The sequence below is a fragment of the Aphanomyces invadans genome, assembly GCF_000520115.1.
Source record: "Aphanomyces invadans strain NJM9701 unplaced genomic scaffold supercont1.2, whole genome shotgun sequence".
Taxonomy (NCBI): Eukaryota; Oomycota; class Saprolegniomycetes; order Saprolegniales; family Verrucalvaceae; genus Aphanomyces; species Aphanomyces invadans.
The window spans coordinates 2,250,055-2,263,039 of NW_008580147.1; the positions used below are offsets into that span (position 1 = coordinate 2,250,055).

Genomic DNA, 12,985 nt, shown 5'->3' on the forward strand with positions numbered 1-12,985 from the left:
GCAAAATCTCGACAAAGTACGTATTTGCATGCGTACTTATCAAAGCATACGTTCCTCGTACTTCACAGATCGCACTTTAGAAATTCAGTTGAAGTGAAGTTCAAGGGTTGTTGTGCGGGACTTCGAAGAATCGGGCCATGTGATCAAGCCACCACTTCTGCGCATCGGCCTCGGAGATCTTCTCCTTGTCGAATATCACGGCCACGACTTGTTCTTCGTGGTTGTCTTCGCGTCGACCCATTTGCAGAGCGATACCCTCGCGGCCGGCCGCTTTGTCCGTCTTGCGATACATGGAATTCAGCTCAAACAGCGACGCATCTTGAAGGACCAAACGCGCTTTGGTTTCCATACCGGAGAAGTCGATCTTGTAGTCGCCGGCGGCTCCTGGAAACAATGCCGTTTCATCGTCTTCGACGTTGTCGTCGTCCTCCTTGGGCTCCTCGCCAGGCTCGAGATCATCATCGTCGTCGTCGTCATCGTTGCCGGTATCACCATCTAGTGTCATGGCCTTGGACGCTTTAAGCTCGGATCGTATGCCGTTTAATAGATGCGACGTGACTTCCAGCTTCGCGTCCACCCCTTTGCCGGTAGATTTCTTCTTCTTCAGAACAGGTTTCGGTGGTTTGGGCTGCTTGGGTTTCTCGACAAGGCTTCGCGACACTGGCCGCTTTTCCGCATCTGATGTGGTGCCTTGTGGGCGCGACTCCTTGAACGACACGCTCTTGGCGGCATTCTCGAGCTTCTTTTCGTTGAACGAATTTTGCTTGACGACAGAAGCAGGTTTCGGGCCTTTGTCCTCCGGCTTGTCCGACATGGTTTGCCGTCTATTGAGCAGATTCGGCTTGAACGTGAGCTCCTTTTCCTTTTCTTCACGCTGCCTCTTCTCCTCCGCGTCGACTTTTTCTTGCTTCTTGCGCAGCCATTCCGCCTGGCGTTCCATCATGCTCATGCTCGAGAATGTCTTTTCCTTGGAAATTGACAAAGGCTTGGTATTGCTTCGTTGGGAGCCGTCCCCACCACCGCTGCCACCACCCTCCGCTCCATCTTCCACAGCACCATCGGGGAGCTGCAGCAACGGTACTGCCTCGCCTTTGTTCGGGAGCACCACAAGTTCCTTGCCTGGTCGGAGTTTGCCGCGACTTGGGCTGACATTCTCTGCAGGCTCAGGCAAATCCTCCAACAGCAGTTTCACCGCTGGCACTTCTCGGAGCTCAAGCACTACACGAAGGAAAAGTCATGATACACCCGATGCATGACTCACGCTTGTACCTAAATGACTCCAGCAGCGATCGCGCGTCGCAGGGTAGAGATCGCCGCGACGGATTTGTCTATGGATGAGCTAGTAGACAGTCATGAGAGGCAAGAGACGGAGAAAAACGACATGGGATCACGCACATCTTCAGCGCCGTCGTCTGGAATATTGTCCAAGCTGTTTTGAAGAAGAAGCCACTCTTTCACGAAGAGTGTGCGATCTTGCCACACGCTAGGACTTGGTACTGTCGTCTCGCGCATGTACTGCAGCTACCATGGACCGTCCGTCAGTACATCATTACCATGAGCCTCGTCGTGTTACCAGTTGCAGCGTCATCGCAGCGGCGTTCCCATCATCCGCGGCTGCCATGATGGGCAAAGTATCGAGAGGAACGAAGTGATGCTGGTTATTTTGGGCTGGTTGGCTCAGATGAAACTGCTGCGGAGAACCGCACCGGTTTCGTTGAAGGGTCCGAGTGAAGGCGACACGGAAGAACGCTACTAAAGGCTACTGTCTATGGTGTCGCAAACATCACGGCGGAGCTTCCATTGCATGTGGAGATGGAGCGCAGCCTGCCGTTTCCGCGTTAGAGGCGGGTGTGACCTTTAGAAAAACTGGATCGGGATTATCCGAACAATTATCCGGATGTTCGCTGTTGTGTGTGACCTTCGACATTTTGGAATTGGCGCTGAAGGATTGAAGGATGGACACAACCGACGCGCCGCAAGTGATCGAGCACATTACCAAGAGCGTCAACTACACACCGTACGACGCGCGTTGGATCCCATGCTCTGCGCGATTCGTGTCCATGGGCATTCATCCCCGCGCCACCGGAGCGATCAATGTGTTTGCGTTGCAACAGGGTGAACTTAAGGTCGTCCACGAACTGGAAAAACAACATGGTGTCAAGTGCGGCACGTTTGGTGCATCGTCATTGGATGCTCGAAATTTAGCCGTGGGAGACTACGCGGGTGTGATGAGCATCTACGACTTTGAAAAGCCTGAAGTCCCCGTGTATTCGGCACAAGCTCACAAGTCCATCATCAACTGCATTGACGGATGCGGCGGCCTAAATATTGGGTATGGTGCCCCAGAACTTGCTACGGGTGGTCGCGACGGTACATTCACAAATATCTCGTTGCGAGCGTCGTGATGACAGAAGTATTCGTTAGGGTGTGTACGTGTATGGGACACCCGCGTGGCGAATCCTGTCGTGTCGTTGGAACCCGACCAAGGCGAGGCTGTGCGAGACTGTTGGACTGTTGCATTTGGTACGATAATTTTTCTTGAAGCAAACCGATCTTACCTCTGGTGTGCTAGGGAACTCCTTCAACGACGACGAGCGTTGCATTGCTGCTGGGTACGACAACGGCGACGTCAAGCTGTTCGACTTGCGCACAAATTCCATGCGATGGGAAACGAACGTGCAAAATGGCGTTGTCGGGGTTCAATTTGACCGCAAGGACATCGAAATGAACAAGCTTTTGGTCACGACCCTCGAGTCCAAGTTCCGCATGTACGACATGCGCACTTTCCATCCTTCCAAGGGATACGCGTTCATGAGTGAAAAGGTACTCCGTTGTGACTGGAAACCATATCCTCATCGAGTTGTCTCCAGGCACATAAGTCAACCGTGTGGCAAGGTCGGTTCATGCCACAAAACCGGGACCTCTTCATGACCGGTGGTGGCAATGGCGGCTTCAACCTCTACAAATAGTGCGTCCCAACCCTTCGTCTTACCGTGTTGACCATGATGTCATGTAGCCACTACCCGTCGTCACGAGTCACGCAAGATGCCGACGGCATCCAAATGGGTGTTGGTGGCACCGTCGAACTCCTCAACTCCCGTGTGCTGTCCACGCAGCCCATCGTAAGCATGGACTGGAGGTACATCCCACATCTCGTTCTTCCATGCAGATCACGGCACTCGCTCATGTTTTCTCTGTCACCGTAGTCCCGACCGCGAAGGGCTCTGCGTCATGTCGTGCCTTGACCAGACCGTCCGTGTGTACATAGTATCCAAGACTCACAAGTATTAATACCCTCTTTGAATGCATACATCCTGTTTTATCATCATATACAATAAAGTACGGGACATCGAAGTCATTCTTGATTGCTTATAACAGTTTAATTGACTTTTTGCAACGCTTTCACACTCCCAAACTTAATGAATCGAACATTTGAAAAAGGTGGCATTCACTTGGTCAGAAGCCCCGCCGGGCCGACACTCGTTGCCGTGAGCAATGGAGTGAACCCGAGGGTTCGGATGTCTTCGTCGGGCAGCCCAAAGTCGCGCATCTTGCTTTCGTACGTCCGCAGAGCATCGTTGTACGCCTTGCTCGCCTTGGCGACTTGATATTGCAGGTCTCGGATCTTGGTGTTCTTGGTAGTCAGCAGCGTATCGAGTTTCTCCGTCACGCGGGCGACTTCTCCGCTTTCGAGATGGGCCGCCATGAGGATTTCGTCGAGCTGCGCCTGTTTCTTGTTGTGCTGTTCCCCGTACGCACTCAATCGTTGCTCCAGGACCAAGTTCTTGTACTCGCACTTGGTTTGGACGCTGTGAATCGTGTGCTCAAACGAGTCGTACAGCGCATTCCGGCTCGCTTCCATCGTCTTGTACGCTTGCGTGAGGCTCTGGTGTTTCTTTCGAAGGTCCACAAGCTGCTTCTCTAGCAGCACCAATCGCGCCTTGGCGTTGCGCAGACTCAGGCGGTCCTTTTGCTCGTCCTTGAGTCCATGCTTGAGGCGCTCGACCTCTTGCACCGCCGCAGCCAGCGGCTCACTCAATCGTTTATTTTCGTGCGAGATGTCATGCATGAGCTTCGCGTTGGCCGTGGCTTTCTTCTTCATGTCGCTGATCTCGCGCTTGAGTGAGTCGATGAGGCGCAAGTTGTCTTTAGTGATGTCGTTGTAGTAGTTTTTCATCTGGGTGAACGCGCGCTCGTGGTTCTTCATTAAGTCGTTAATGTGCAAGTTCTTGCGCTCTTCGATTTCGTGGATGTCGACCTTGCGCCGCAACTCCAAATCCTCTTGGAGCTGCTCGAGGCGGGTTTGCAAACGCTCCTCCAGCGCCGCATTGTTTTTCTCAAATTGCTCGCGCAACTTGAGCAGGTTCTTCTCGTGCGACTGCTTCATCTGTTCGATCTCATCTTCGTTGCTCAGTTCGCGCTCCTTGAGCTCGAGTTTCAAACTCTGCTTGGCCCCCTTCAGCTTGTGTTCACGGTGCACGTGCATGTCTCCTTCCTCGTCGATGTGCGACAGACCGTCCGCCTTGACCCGTTTCAAGTTGTTTTTGTGCTCATATTCCAAATGCTTCACTTTTTGAATGTACACCTTGCAGTACATCACAACAATGTGTGCCTCGGTCCAGCACGAGCCGACGTACCCGCACTTCGACCCTGTGGTTGTCCTCCATCATCTCCATTTCACGGTCCTTTCCCATGATTTCCATGTCGTGGGTCTCGACTTCGCGACGTGTTATGTCGTAGAAGGATTGAATGGTGTCCTAATGCGAAGGTTGGTGAGTGGACGAGTGCCAACGCCACGATGGATGTCAACACCCACCCGCTCGTGTTGGACGTAGTTGCGGTCGATCTGAGACTTGTCCAGCTGCTGCCGCAGCATTTGAGTGACTTCTTTCAGCATCTCAACGTCCATGGTATCGTATTCTACAGCATGACGTGCACTGACGAAGCAGTGCGTCAACCACACATACCTGATGGCTCTTCTGGAGGCGGCGCTTCCTCCTACAACGTCCACCCACGGGTATACACGTACGTGATATCATGTACACATGCATACCTTCTTGCCCTTCTTGCCTTTCTTCCCCTTCTTCGCCATCGTGGGTCTGCCGCCGCGATTACCTGACGAAAACTGCCATGACCGTTTCACTTTGAGAAACCTCTTTAACTTGATACCAGAACGGCTGTTTGGTTGGCCAAAGAACCTTTCAAATTCGATGTCACCCTTTCAATGGACTTCGGGACAATTCGAGCATGCGGCGCTTCTTGTCCACGACGGTGAATGCAAACGAAGTGAGCAAGTTCACTCGGGCCGCCAAGTACGCCCCTCCCCACTGCTGCTAGACTTATCGATTTCTCGCCCTGATCTTCCTGTGTCTGTTTGTAGCGACTGGTGGAAGCCAGCTAGCAACACGGGTGTTGGTTTATTGCACCAGCTAAATCCGACGCGTGTGAGCTACATCCGCAGCCACGCGATGAAGCACTTTGGAAAGGACATGAAACGCGATGCCGCCTGGCCGTTGAAAGGCCTACGCACGCTTGATGTGGGCTGCGGTGGCGGCATTTTGTCGGAATCGCTGGCTCGATTGGGTGCTACCGTGACGGGTGTCGACCCTGGCCAAGCCAATATTGACGCAGCAAGTGCGCATGCGGCACTGGACTACGAAACGGAAGACATTCGGTACATTTGCTCGACGGCAGATGCCCTTGTGGCACAAGGCGAAACCTTCGACGTCGTGTGTGCGTTGGAAGTGGTCGAGCACGTGAACGACGTCCCTGCGTTCATCCAGTCGTTGGCCCAGCTTGTCAAGGTACTATTGTCATGATGGTCGTATCTGTCGATGCTCACGGAAAACATAGCCGGACGGCATGTTGTTCATGTCGACAATCAACCGAACGGCGCTAGCGTACCTGACCACGATTGTCGCGGTGGAGCAAGTTTTGCAGCTTGTGCCCCAAGGTTCTTTTGCCGTGTGCTTATCGATTCTAATTCCGCTGGATAGGTACGCACGAGTGGGCCAAGTACATCCAGCCGCACGAACTCACGACGTGGATTCAAGAGGTAGGTAGTGTGGAGCCAGCCTCAATAACGTCTGCGTGTAGCATGGCTTGCATGTCTCGGACGTGTCAGGGATCGTCGGTGATCCGTACGTGCAGGGGTGGAAGCTGCACCCGACGTGTACCGAGGTCAACTACATTCTCGCCGCGTCGCGCCAACCCGTAACTCCATAAAGCGGTGTCATCAAAATTGTATATACATATAAAAGTGTAGCTGCTTCCAAAGTGGGGGCGTCCTCAGGCAGCGTCGTTGACGAGCAAGTACCCTGAGTCGTGAAGCGGGAACCTTCGGTCTTCGATGGCGACGTAATCACTGTGGAACGACGACGACCTCGCAGCTACCGACGCGGCCTTGGCAGCGACCTTCATCTTGCCCCATAGCGCACGGAGCGATGCCTTGATCAAGGCGTGGTGGCGCGACGTTTTGGACGCTTCCATTGAGCCGACTTGGTCGTCGTAGGGACTTTTCCACAGTGATCTGGGACCGATCTCGCACGCGACGACGACGCCAGCTTGTTCTACTCTTCGACGCTCGAAAGCTTGGTAAAGTTCTACATTTAGATGCCCAGCTATATATATATATGTGTGTGTGTATACATGGCCCCAGTACACGTTCGAGTGTCTGGACTTTGAAGACGATGGCGCTGCAGGCTGTGGCTGAACTTCCAAGGACGACGTTGTTCGCTGCACAGGAAAGGAACAGCAATGTGTCCATGTGCACTCACTCGGATGCTTTTGTTTTGATTTCTACGGGCGGTGGATGGTGCGCTTCAGCGGCTTGAAAGCACAGGTCAAGCGCTTGTAATTTGCCGTCGCTGTTGTCCATCGCTTTACGCATGCGATGGTAGAGAACGCGGCGCCCCCGGGAACTTGATGGCCAGTTGGCTGGATCGGCAACCACCTGCAGCTCCTCATACTGCGACGCGTAAGCATCTACAGTCACGTTGGGAGTGGCAGGCGAGGCGACTGTCGTACTGTTGGGGGCGAACGCAATCGACACGGGGCCGTCCTCTGCACACAAGCTACCCGTATAGAGCGGTGATGCGGGCGATTCACGCCATTATGAGCGCAAGTTTGCATCGACACCTGATCAAATGCAGCGTGTGCCGAGACACGAATGCACATGGGAAGGGCATTGTTGTCGAGCTCGTGGGAATTTCGACGATGCTCACGACCGAGTCGGGTGCGTTGGCGTTCTCAACAGCCCACAGCACCCCCGTCGCACCTGCGTCGACTAGCTTCGCAAGCTACGTTGACGGGTTAGACATGGATGGAGGGAGGTCGGGTACTTGGGCTTCGATGGGACACGAAGGGCTGACTTGCGACAGGACATACAACCCTCGCACCCACACCAACGACGTAAAGAGGCACAAATTGCCTGGCACGATGACAAGGGGATGTTGCAACAAGTCGAGGGCTCCACTCGTGCGCGCTTTGACAAACTAGTCATGACATCGCGATGCTTCGATCGTATGCATTGCAGCAGTCGCTCACCTCGGCTGAATGTGACGTTCCATCTTGTGACACAATTGTGAGGTCGCCGGACGTGGCCTCGATCAGCATCGCGTGCTTCTCCGACATCGTGATCGCGACAAGAGTCGGGTCACGGTATCGCTTAGCGCACGTGTCCGATACGACGACTTGGATCGTTGCGGGGGCAGCGGCAGTGGCGCTCGTGGTGAGATCGGCCACGTACCGGCCTAGGTGGCACATCGAGAACATTTTCCCCATTAGAATTCATCGCATATGGCCACATACATCGCACCATCACAACCTTACCTGCTTCTTGCGACACCATCACGATCGGCGTGCGAATCGTTCCGATCCACCCGCGCGGACTCAACACACTCTCGATTTTCTTTCCTTCGTGCTGGACCAAAATCACACCAAATCCACCGCTGCGGCCCACGACGAGAGCTTGCTGATGTGGCGAGCACTGTCGAGAGCTCTAGATTGGATACATCAGTGTTGTGCGTAGTCTGCGGTACTGAACCTGCACGAGAACGAATCGACCCGTAACGTTGTTGTTGAGCGGCAAGCAGGCGTGAGTTGGGTCCGCCAGCACGATGGGATACAGCTCGCATGCAATCGCGTCACCAAATTCTGAAACTAGCGCGTACAGCTCCGTCGACCGCTGGTTTCCCTGCGCCGCCACCTGAGGGGCCCACGTGAACGGAGAAGGTTTTTCATGCAAACGAATGGCTTCATACCACAAAGTTGATGCTCTCCACGTCGTGATTCATGCTGGCAGATTCAAGCGGTACGCATCGTGACGTGTTATGCGCGCGGAATGTCAGTTTCTTCGGAACGTCGGCATCGCGAATCCAATTCACGACCGTGTGCAATCCCGCGCCTTCGGTCAAGACATCGTTGACTCCGACAAGCGCATCCCCCACCTAGGCCACTTGTGTTGAGCCATTGGATAGATCGCACATGTACCTCAACAAGCCCGCTCGCTTCAACGGCGCGGTCGCGCCCATTCTCATCTTGGACGAACGACAGCACTTGCAGTTTGTCTGAGAGAATGACCCCGAGAGGGTCGGTTGTGTGGACCACAACGACATACTCTAATGCGACGCCGCCGCCGCACTGCTGGGCATGACCGTTCGCATCGTCATTTGAGGCCGATATCGTCACCATGGCCAAGAGGAACGGACCGACAAGGCGTTGCCATCGTCCCATCGGCGGCGGCACCCCCATGAAACCGTCAATGTTGCAGCAAAATGGGCGAAACTGTTTCTCCCTCAAATCCCCAATTTGTCCCATGTGGGAACCACAAACTCAGAGTGTAGGTCTGCAGAAACGTGAGAGTGTTGGTATGGATGCAGGCAATAGTTAACTACGGCGAAATCACGAGGCCGAGAGTTTCTTCGCCGATCTTGGAGATGCCGCAGATGTCGCAAAGAGAGCCATGGAACTGCGCTTGGTACGAGGCGGCGCAGTAAGGACAACGGGTATCGTTGCCAGCGCCAGTGTACAGCGGCGTGAGGGTGCGTGCACAGAGCGTAAACCCCTTCGAGTCACTGTAGTCGACCTGATGCTCGTTGCGGGCCTCCTTGGTCGCCTTCATGGCGACCTTCTTGGCCGTTTGCTGCAGCTTGATGTTGCGTTCTGTGTTGACTTCCGGGATCTCGAGCAAGCGCGCGCAGAACGACGACGCTGTGATAAAGTTGTTGGCTTTGAATGCGTTGGTCATCGCACTCTTGAGGGTGAGCACCATGTGCGACGGCTGGAGCTTGCAGTGTGTCCAGTACGCGCTCAATTCAATGTTGCGCTTCGGGTTTGACTCGAGCGGCACCTCGTTCAGCTGCGCACGGATGCGACACGCGAGCAGGTACTCGCGGCAAATGACGGCGAGTTCCTTGACTTGCGCGGCCTGTTCCTTTGATTCGACCGACAGGAGCGGGATAGCGTGCAGAATCGACTGGCTCAGGGTCGCCACTTCGTCAAATTTCGCACCAGTGAAACTTCGGTACGTTTCCTTGAGCACGTTCACCAACGAGTGCACGGAGGTGGCGACAATCGGCTCGGTTGGCGACCGCTGCACCCATGTGCGTAAAGATGCGATGTTGCCTTGCGTCGGGACGCTTGCAGAACTGCCGGCGTAGATGCTGAGGAATAGCGGCTTGAGCGGCTCGAAGTTGACCACACCAATTTGTCGATGAAGCAGCTGCATGGCGGTCTCAAACGATCCGGCAGCCACGTGGTTGGCAGCGACGGATGAGTTGCGTGTCCATATCGAAGGGACTGGGGGGCCAGCCGTGGGCGCGACCACAAAGTCCGAGGCCGACGAGGTCGAGTGGTCATGGAACATATCCCCGCCGTCTACCGACGGTCGTTCCTCTCCGTCACTGAAGAGCCCGTCGTCTTCGTCGTCCCAAGCGCCTGCATCCGCTTCTGCCAGGAAATCGTCCGACGCGCGACGAGCGGTGGCGGTCGAGTCGGAAGTTTGTGCTGGTTGGGGGTGTTGCTGCTGTTGCTGCTCATCGTACAACGTAGTTCGGCTCACTTGGGCGTCAGCAGCTGCGGCGTGGTCGGTCATGGTGGGTTCACTGAGCTGCACGAGAGGCCAGTTTTCTTGGGTCAAATCGCTGACCGACGACGCCGGCAAGAGCAGTGCAGCGTCGGGGAGGATTTCGCGAGCCAAAAATGCCGCCACGTCGAAGGATGGGTCGTGCGCTTCAAAATGAGCGCGAAGGCGGGCGACGTGGTCGTCGAGGCCATGCGTTGCGGCAGTGAGGAGAGCCAGCGCGTGCTGACCGGCAGCTTCGAGCGCGACGACGCGTTCCGGAACATCGCCAAGGTACAACGCATTGTGGAATCGCGACATGATGTCCTGGCGAAGTTCGGCGATCTTGAGCATCTTCTTGAGCTTGTCGCGATTGCCCGTGATCAAGTAGAGGAACGAGAGGCGTTCAAAGTTTTTCGTGCGCTGGTACGCCATTTCGACGACTTGAATGTTGCCCTGGCGAAGCGCCTCGACGCCGAGCTGGTGCCAGCACTTGGCGTCGTCCAATTCGTAGGCCGAGTTGAGTGCGACCTCCAAATTGCCGCACGAGATGGCGAGTTTGAACCGCGTTTTGTCATCGTTGACGAAATGCAGCGCCACTTCGGGGTACCCCTTTTGCGTGAGGTACGTGATGATGGCTTGGCCGCATAGCCGCGAGTGCTTGACCATGCGCATGACGGTCGTAAATTGCTTGGCGGCAAGGGCGAGCTTGAATTCGCATTCGGTCAAGTCAATTTGCAAGATGCGCATCTTGGCGTCGCGGTCGAGCGCGTACAGCTTCGACTCGACTAAGTGCGTCAGGTACACGGGCGCTTCAAGTGTGCGGATGAGGCCGCTGTCGCCGTTCGTCAGCGCATACTTGATGTGGTTCTGCGTCGTATACACAAACACGTTGGTCGGGCCCCACACGCCACTCTTGACCTTAACGACTTCAGTCACGGTGCACAGATGCTTGAGCTGCTTGTCGGCAATGTAGACAGAGTGCTTGGAGAGGAGGGCAACGTACTCGCCCGAGGCGCTCCACACCACGTACTTGACGCGGGGAGCGACGACGTCGGCAAGAACGCGGCGGCTGTCCGTGTCGTACAGCACAATCTTGTCGTCGATGCGGAGAAGCACGCGACCGACGGTGCCGCCGGGGAACAGGGCGTCCGTCGTGCCGTTGGGTGGTGTGATCTTCTTGACGATTTCGTTTTGCAAGTTCTTGATGACCAAGTGACGGGACTTGTCCAGGACGGCAAAGCGCTGACGGGCGACAAACACTGCATACAATGCCGTGCCGCGGGTCGAATCGGACACGTCGTTGTTTGTCGGCGTGAACGTAACGAGGTCGTAGGACCCACCTTCGACATCGCTCGTGAGCAGAATCGAGTTGGACGTCGCGTTCGGCGGGTCGTACGGATTGAAATGCATGTACCGAGGCAACTGGCCGACCTGGCCACCCCCCGCGCGACGAATCGTCGCGACCGGGTTGTCGCTGCCCGTGCCAAAGTGGTACTTGCGGACGTAGCGGTCCTTCACGTACAGCACGCCGTTCTCGACCAAGTCGAGGGCAGGGCGTTCGCGCTCGAGCTTGAACACAATCATGCCGGAATCGTGACCGGCCGCGAGCAGATTCTGCGTCGGGTGCGCTTGGAGCATCCAGAACCGATCGTTTTCCCGGCGGAATGTTTGCAACCCCATGCGCTTTGCAATGTCCCACACGCGGATGCTGCGATCTTCAGAGTTGGATATGATCAGCTCCTGACGTGGATGGAAGATGACGCACGACACGTTGTTGGTGTGGCCGCGCATCGTGTCCACTTCCCATGCCTTGGTGTCGTTCATGCGCCAGAGCTTGACTTGTCGATCGTCTGACCCCGACACGATCAATGGCAGCGTCGGATGGAACGACGCCCAGTTCACGCCACGGTCATGACCTTCCAACACGTACTTGACGACGGCGTCCGTGGCACCAAAGATATCAGTTCCGGATCGTCCAAGTCCGTGAGGGCTCGGAACGGGAATCGAGTCTTCGAGGGACGATGGCGCGCCGCGGACAGTCTTTTTGCGCAATCCTGTCGTATCCCACACACGCACAGTTTGATCCAACGAGGCCGAGACAATAAGGTCTTCCTTTGGGTGGAATTGACAGCTCATGACGTAGTGGTTGTGACCCGTGAGCACCGACACACACGACCGCGACTGCCAGTTCCAAATGCGAATAGTCTGGTCGTCGGAACACGAAACGATCCACGGGTACTCATGGTGGAATTGGACCGTGCGGATGTAGTCCAAATGACCCAGCAGCGTAAAGAGACACCGACGAAGCTTGTAATCCCAAACCTTGATCTTGTAGTCGTCCCCACCCGAAACAAAGAGCGGCTGAGTCTTGTGGAAGTCGACGCTGCGCACAGGGCCGTCATGCTCGTCAAAGCGATCGATGAGGGTTCCCATGCGGAAGTCCCAGAGCTGGATTACACCATTATGCAGCGACGTGAGCACCCAAGGACGCGAAGGATGGAAGCACAGTCCCTTGACGCGGTTGCTCTTGGACTCGAACTTGGTCAGCATCTCCAAAGTGATCACTTCCCCACATTCCCCTTCCTCAATTCCAACTTGGTGGCACGATATGATTCGGCAATCCAAAATTTCAACAATTGATTGGCTAAAATTCATTATCCGACAAATTATCCGGATTTTGAGGTGGACACTGGGCGATACCTCGGCTCTCCTCCATACAGGGGCGTCAGGGGTTGCCAGCGTGCGGCGTAGGGAGAAGGGGCAGCACGTCCATCTCGCGTGGGCGAGAGGGGTCTTCGAAAAACGACTTCAACAGAGAAAGATGTCCCCCCACTCGATAGCAGCAGTTGGGTGTGCAAAACACGTCACACGTTCCAACCTTGACAAGGGAGCTTGAGGGGTACTTCGTAGTATATGCAAATG

General features: G+C 55.2%; 7 protein-coding genes across 7 annotated transcripts; 2 read left to right on the forward strand and 5 right to left on the reverse strand.

Moving 5' to 3' along the window:
* Window positions 1–3: 3 nt before the first annotated feature.
* On the reverse strand, window positions 4–1,654 carry H310_01518 (hypothetical protein). Its single transcript, XM_008864641.1, has 4 exons — window positions 1,574–1,654; window positions 1,396–1,521; window positions 1,270–1,339; window positions 4–1,218 (listed from the first exon to the last, which is right to left on the reverse strand). Exons 1-4 carry the CDS (start codon window positions 1,619–1,621, stop codon window positions 101–103), a joined length of 1,362 nt encoding a protein of 453 aa, XP_008862863.1. The 5' UTR covers window positions 1,622–1,654; the 3' UTR covers window positions 4–100.
* A 284-nt stretch (window positions 1,655–1,938) lies between these two features.
* H310_01519 (hypothetical protein) lies at window positions 1,939–3,355 on the forward strand. Its single transcript, XM_008864642.1, has 6 exons — window positions 1,939–2,370; window positions 2,425–2,523; window positions 2,573–2,823; window positions 2,871–2,968; window positions 3,017–3,139; window positions 3,207–3,355. The coding sequence occupies exons 1-6, from the start codon at window positions 1,956–1,958 to the stop codon at window positions 3,289–3,291; spliced, it is 1,071 nt and encodes a 356-aa protein (XP_008862864.1). The 5' UTR covers window positions 1,939–1,955; the 3' UTR covers window positions 3,292–3,355.
* On the reverse strand, window positions 3,350–5,118 carry H310_01520 (hypothetical protein). The gene is made up of 5 exons (XM_008864643.1): window positions 5,054–5,118; window positions 4,968–4,998; window positions 4,817–4,920; window positions 4,638–4,757; window positions 3,350–4,585 (listed from the first exon to the last, which is right to left on the reverse strand). Exons 1-5 carry the CDS (start codon window positions 5,090–5,092, stop codon window positions 3,449–3,451), a joined length of 1,431 nt encoding a protein of 476 aa, XP_008862865.1. The 5' UTR covers window positions 5,093–5,118; the 3' UTR covers window positions 3,350–3,448.
* Window positions 5,119–5,219: 101 nt separating this feature from the next.
* H310_01521 (3-demethylubiquinone-9 3-O-methyltransferase) lies at window positions 5,220–6,664 on the forward strand. Its single transcript, XM_008864644.1, has 5 exons — window positions 5,220–5,312; window positions 5,381–5,804; window positions 5,854–5,953; window positions 5,997–6,055; window positions 6,097–6,664. Exons 1-5 carry the CDS (start codon window positions 5,248–5,250, stop codon window positions 6,223–6,225), a joined length of 777 nt encoding a protein of 258 aa, XP_008862866.1. The 5' UTR covers window positions 5,220–5,247; the 3' UTR covers window positions 6,226–6,664.
* On the reverse strand, window positions 6,289–6,489 carry H310_01522 (hypothetical protein; the record flags this gene model as incomplete). The annotated part of the gene is made up of 1 exon (XM_008864645.1): window positions 6,289–6,489. The coding sequence occupies one exon, from the start codon at window positions 6,487–6,489 to the stop codon at window positions 6,289–6,291; it is 201 nt and encodes a 66-aa protein (XP_008862867.1).
* A 108-nt stretch (window positions 6,665–6,772) lies between the features above and the next one.
* On the reverse strand, window positions 6,773–8,733 carry H310_01523 (hypothetical protein; the record flags this gene model as incomplete). The annotated part of the gene is made up of 9 exons (XM_008864646.1): window positions 6,773–6,984; window positions 7,027–7,073; window positions 7,138–7,298; window positions 7,341–7,493; window positions 7,546–7,751; window positions 7,831–7,999; window positions 8,045–8,206; window positions 8,262–8,447; window positions 8,491–8,733. The coding sequence occupies 9 exons, from the start codon at window positions 8,731–8,733 to the stop codon at window positions 6,773–6,775; spliced, it is 1,539 nt and encodes a 512-aa protein (XP_008862868.1).
* Window positions 8,734–8,838: 105 nt separating this feature from the next.
* Window positions 8,839–12,637, reverse strand: H310_01524 (hypothetical protein). Its single transcript, XM_008864647.1, has one exon. It carries the CDS (start codon window positions 12,611–12,613, stop codon window positions 8,891–8,893), a length of 3,723 nt encoding a protein of 1,240 aa, XP_008862869.1. The 5' UTR covers window positions 12,614–12,637; the 3' UTR covers window positions 8,839–8,890.
* Between the last annotated feature and the right edge of the window lie 348 nt (window positions 12,638–12,985).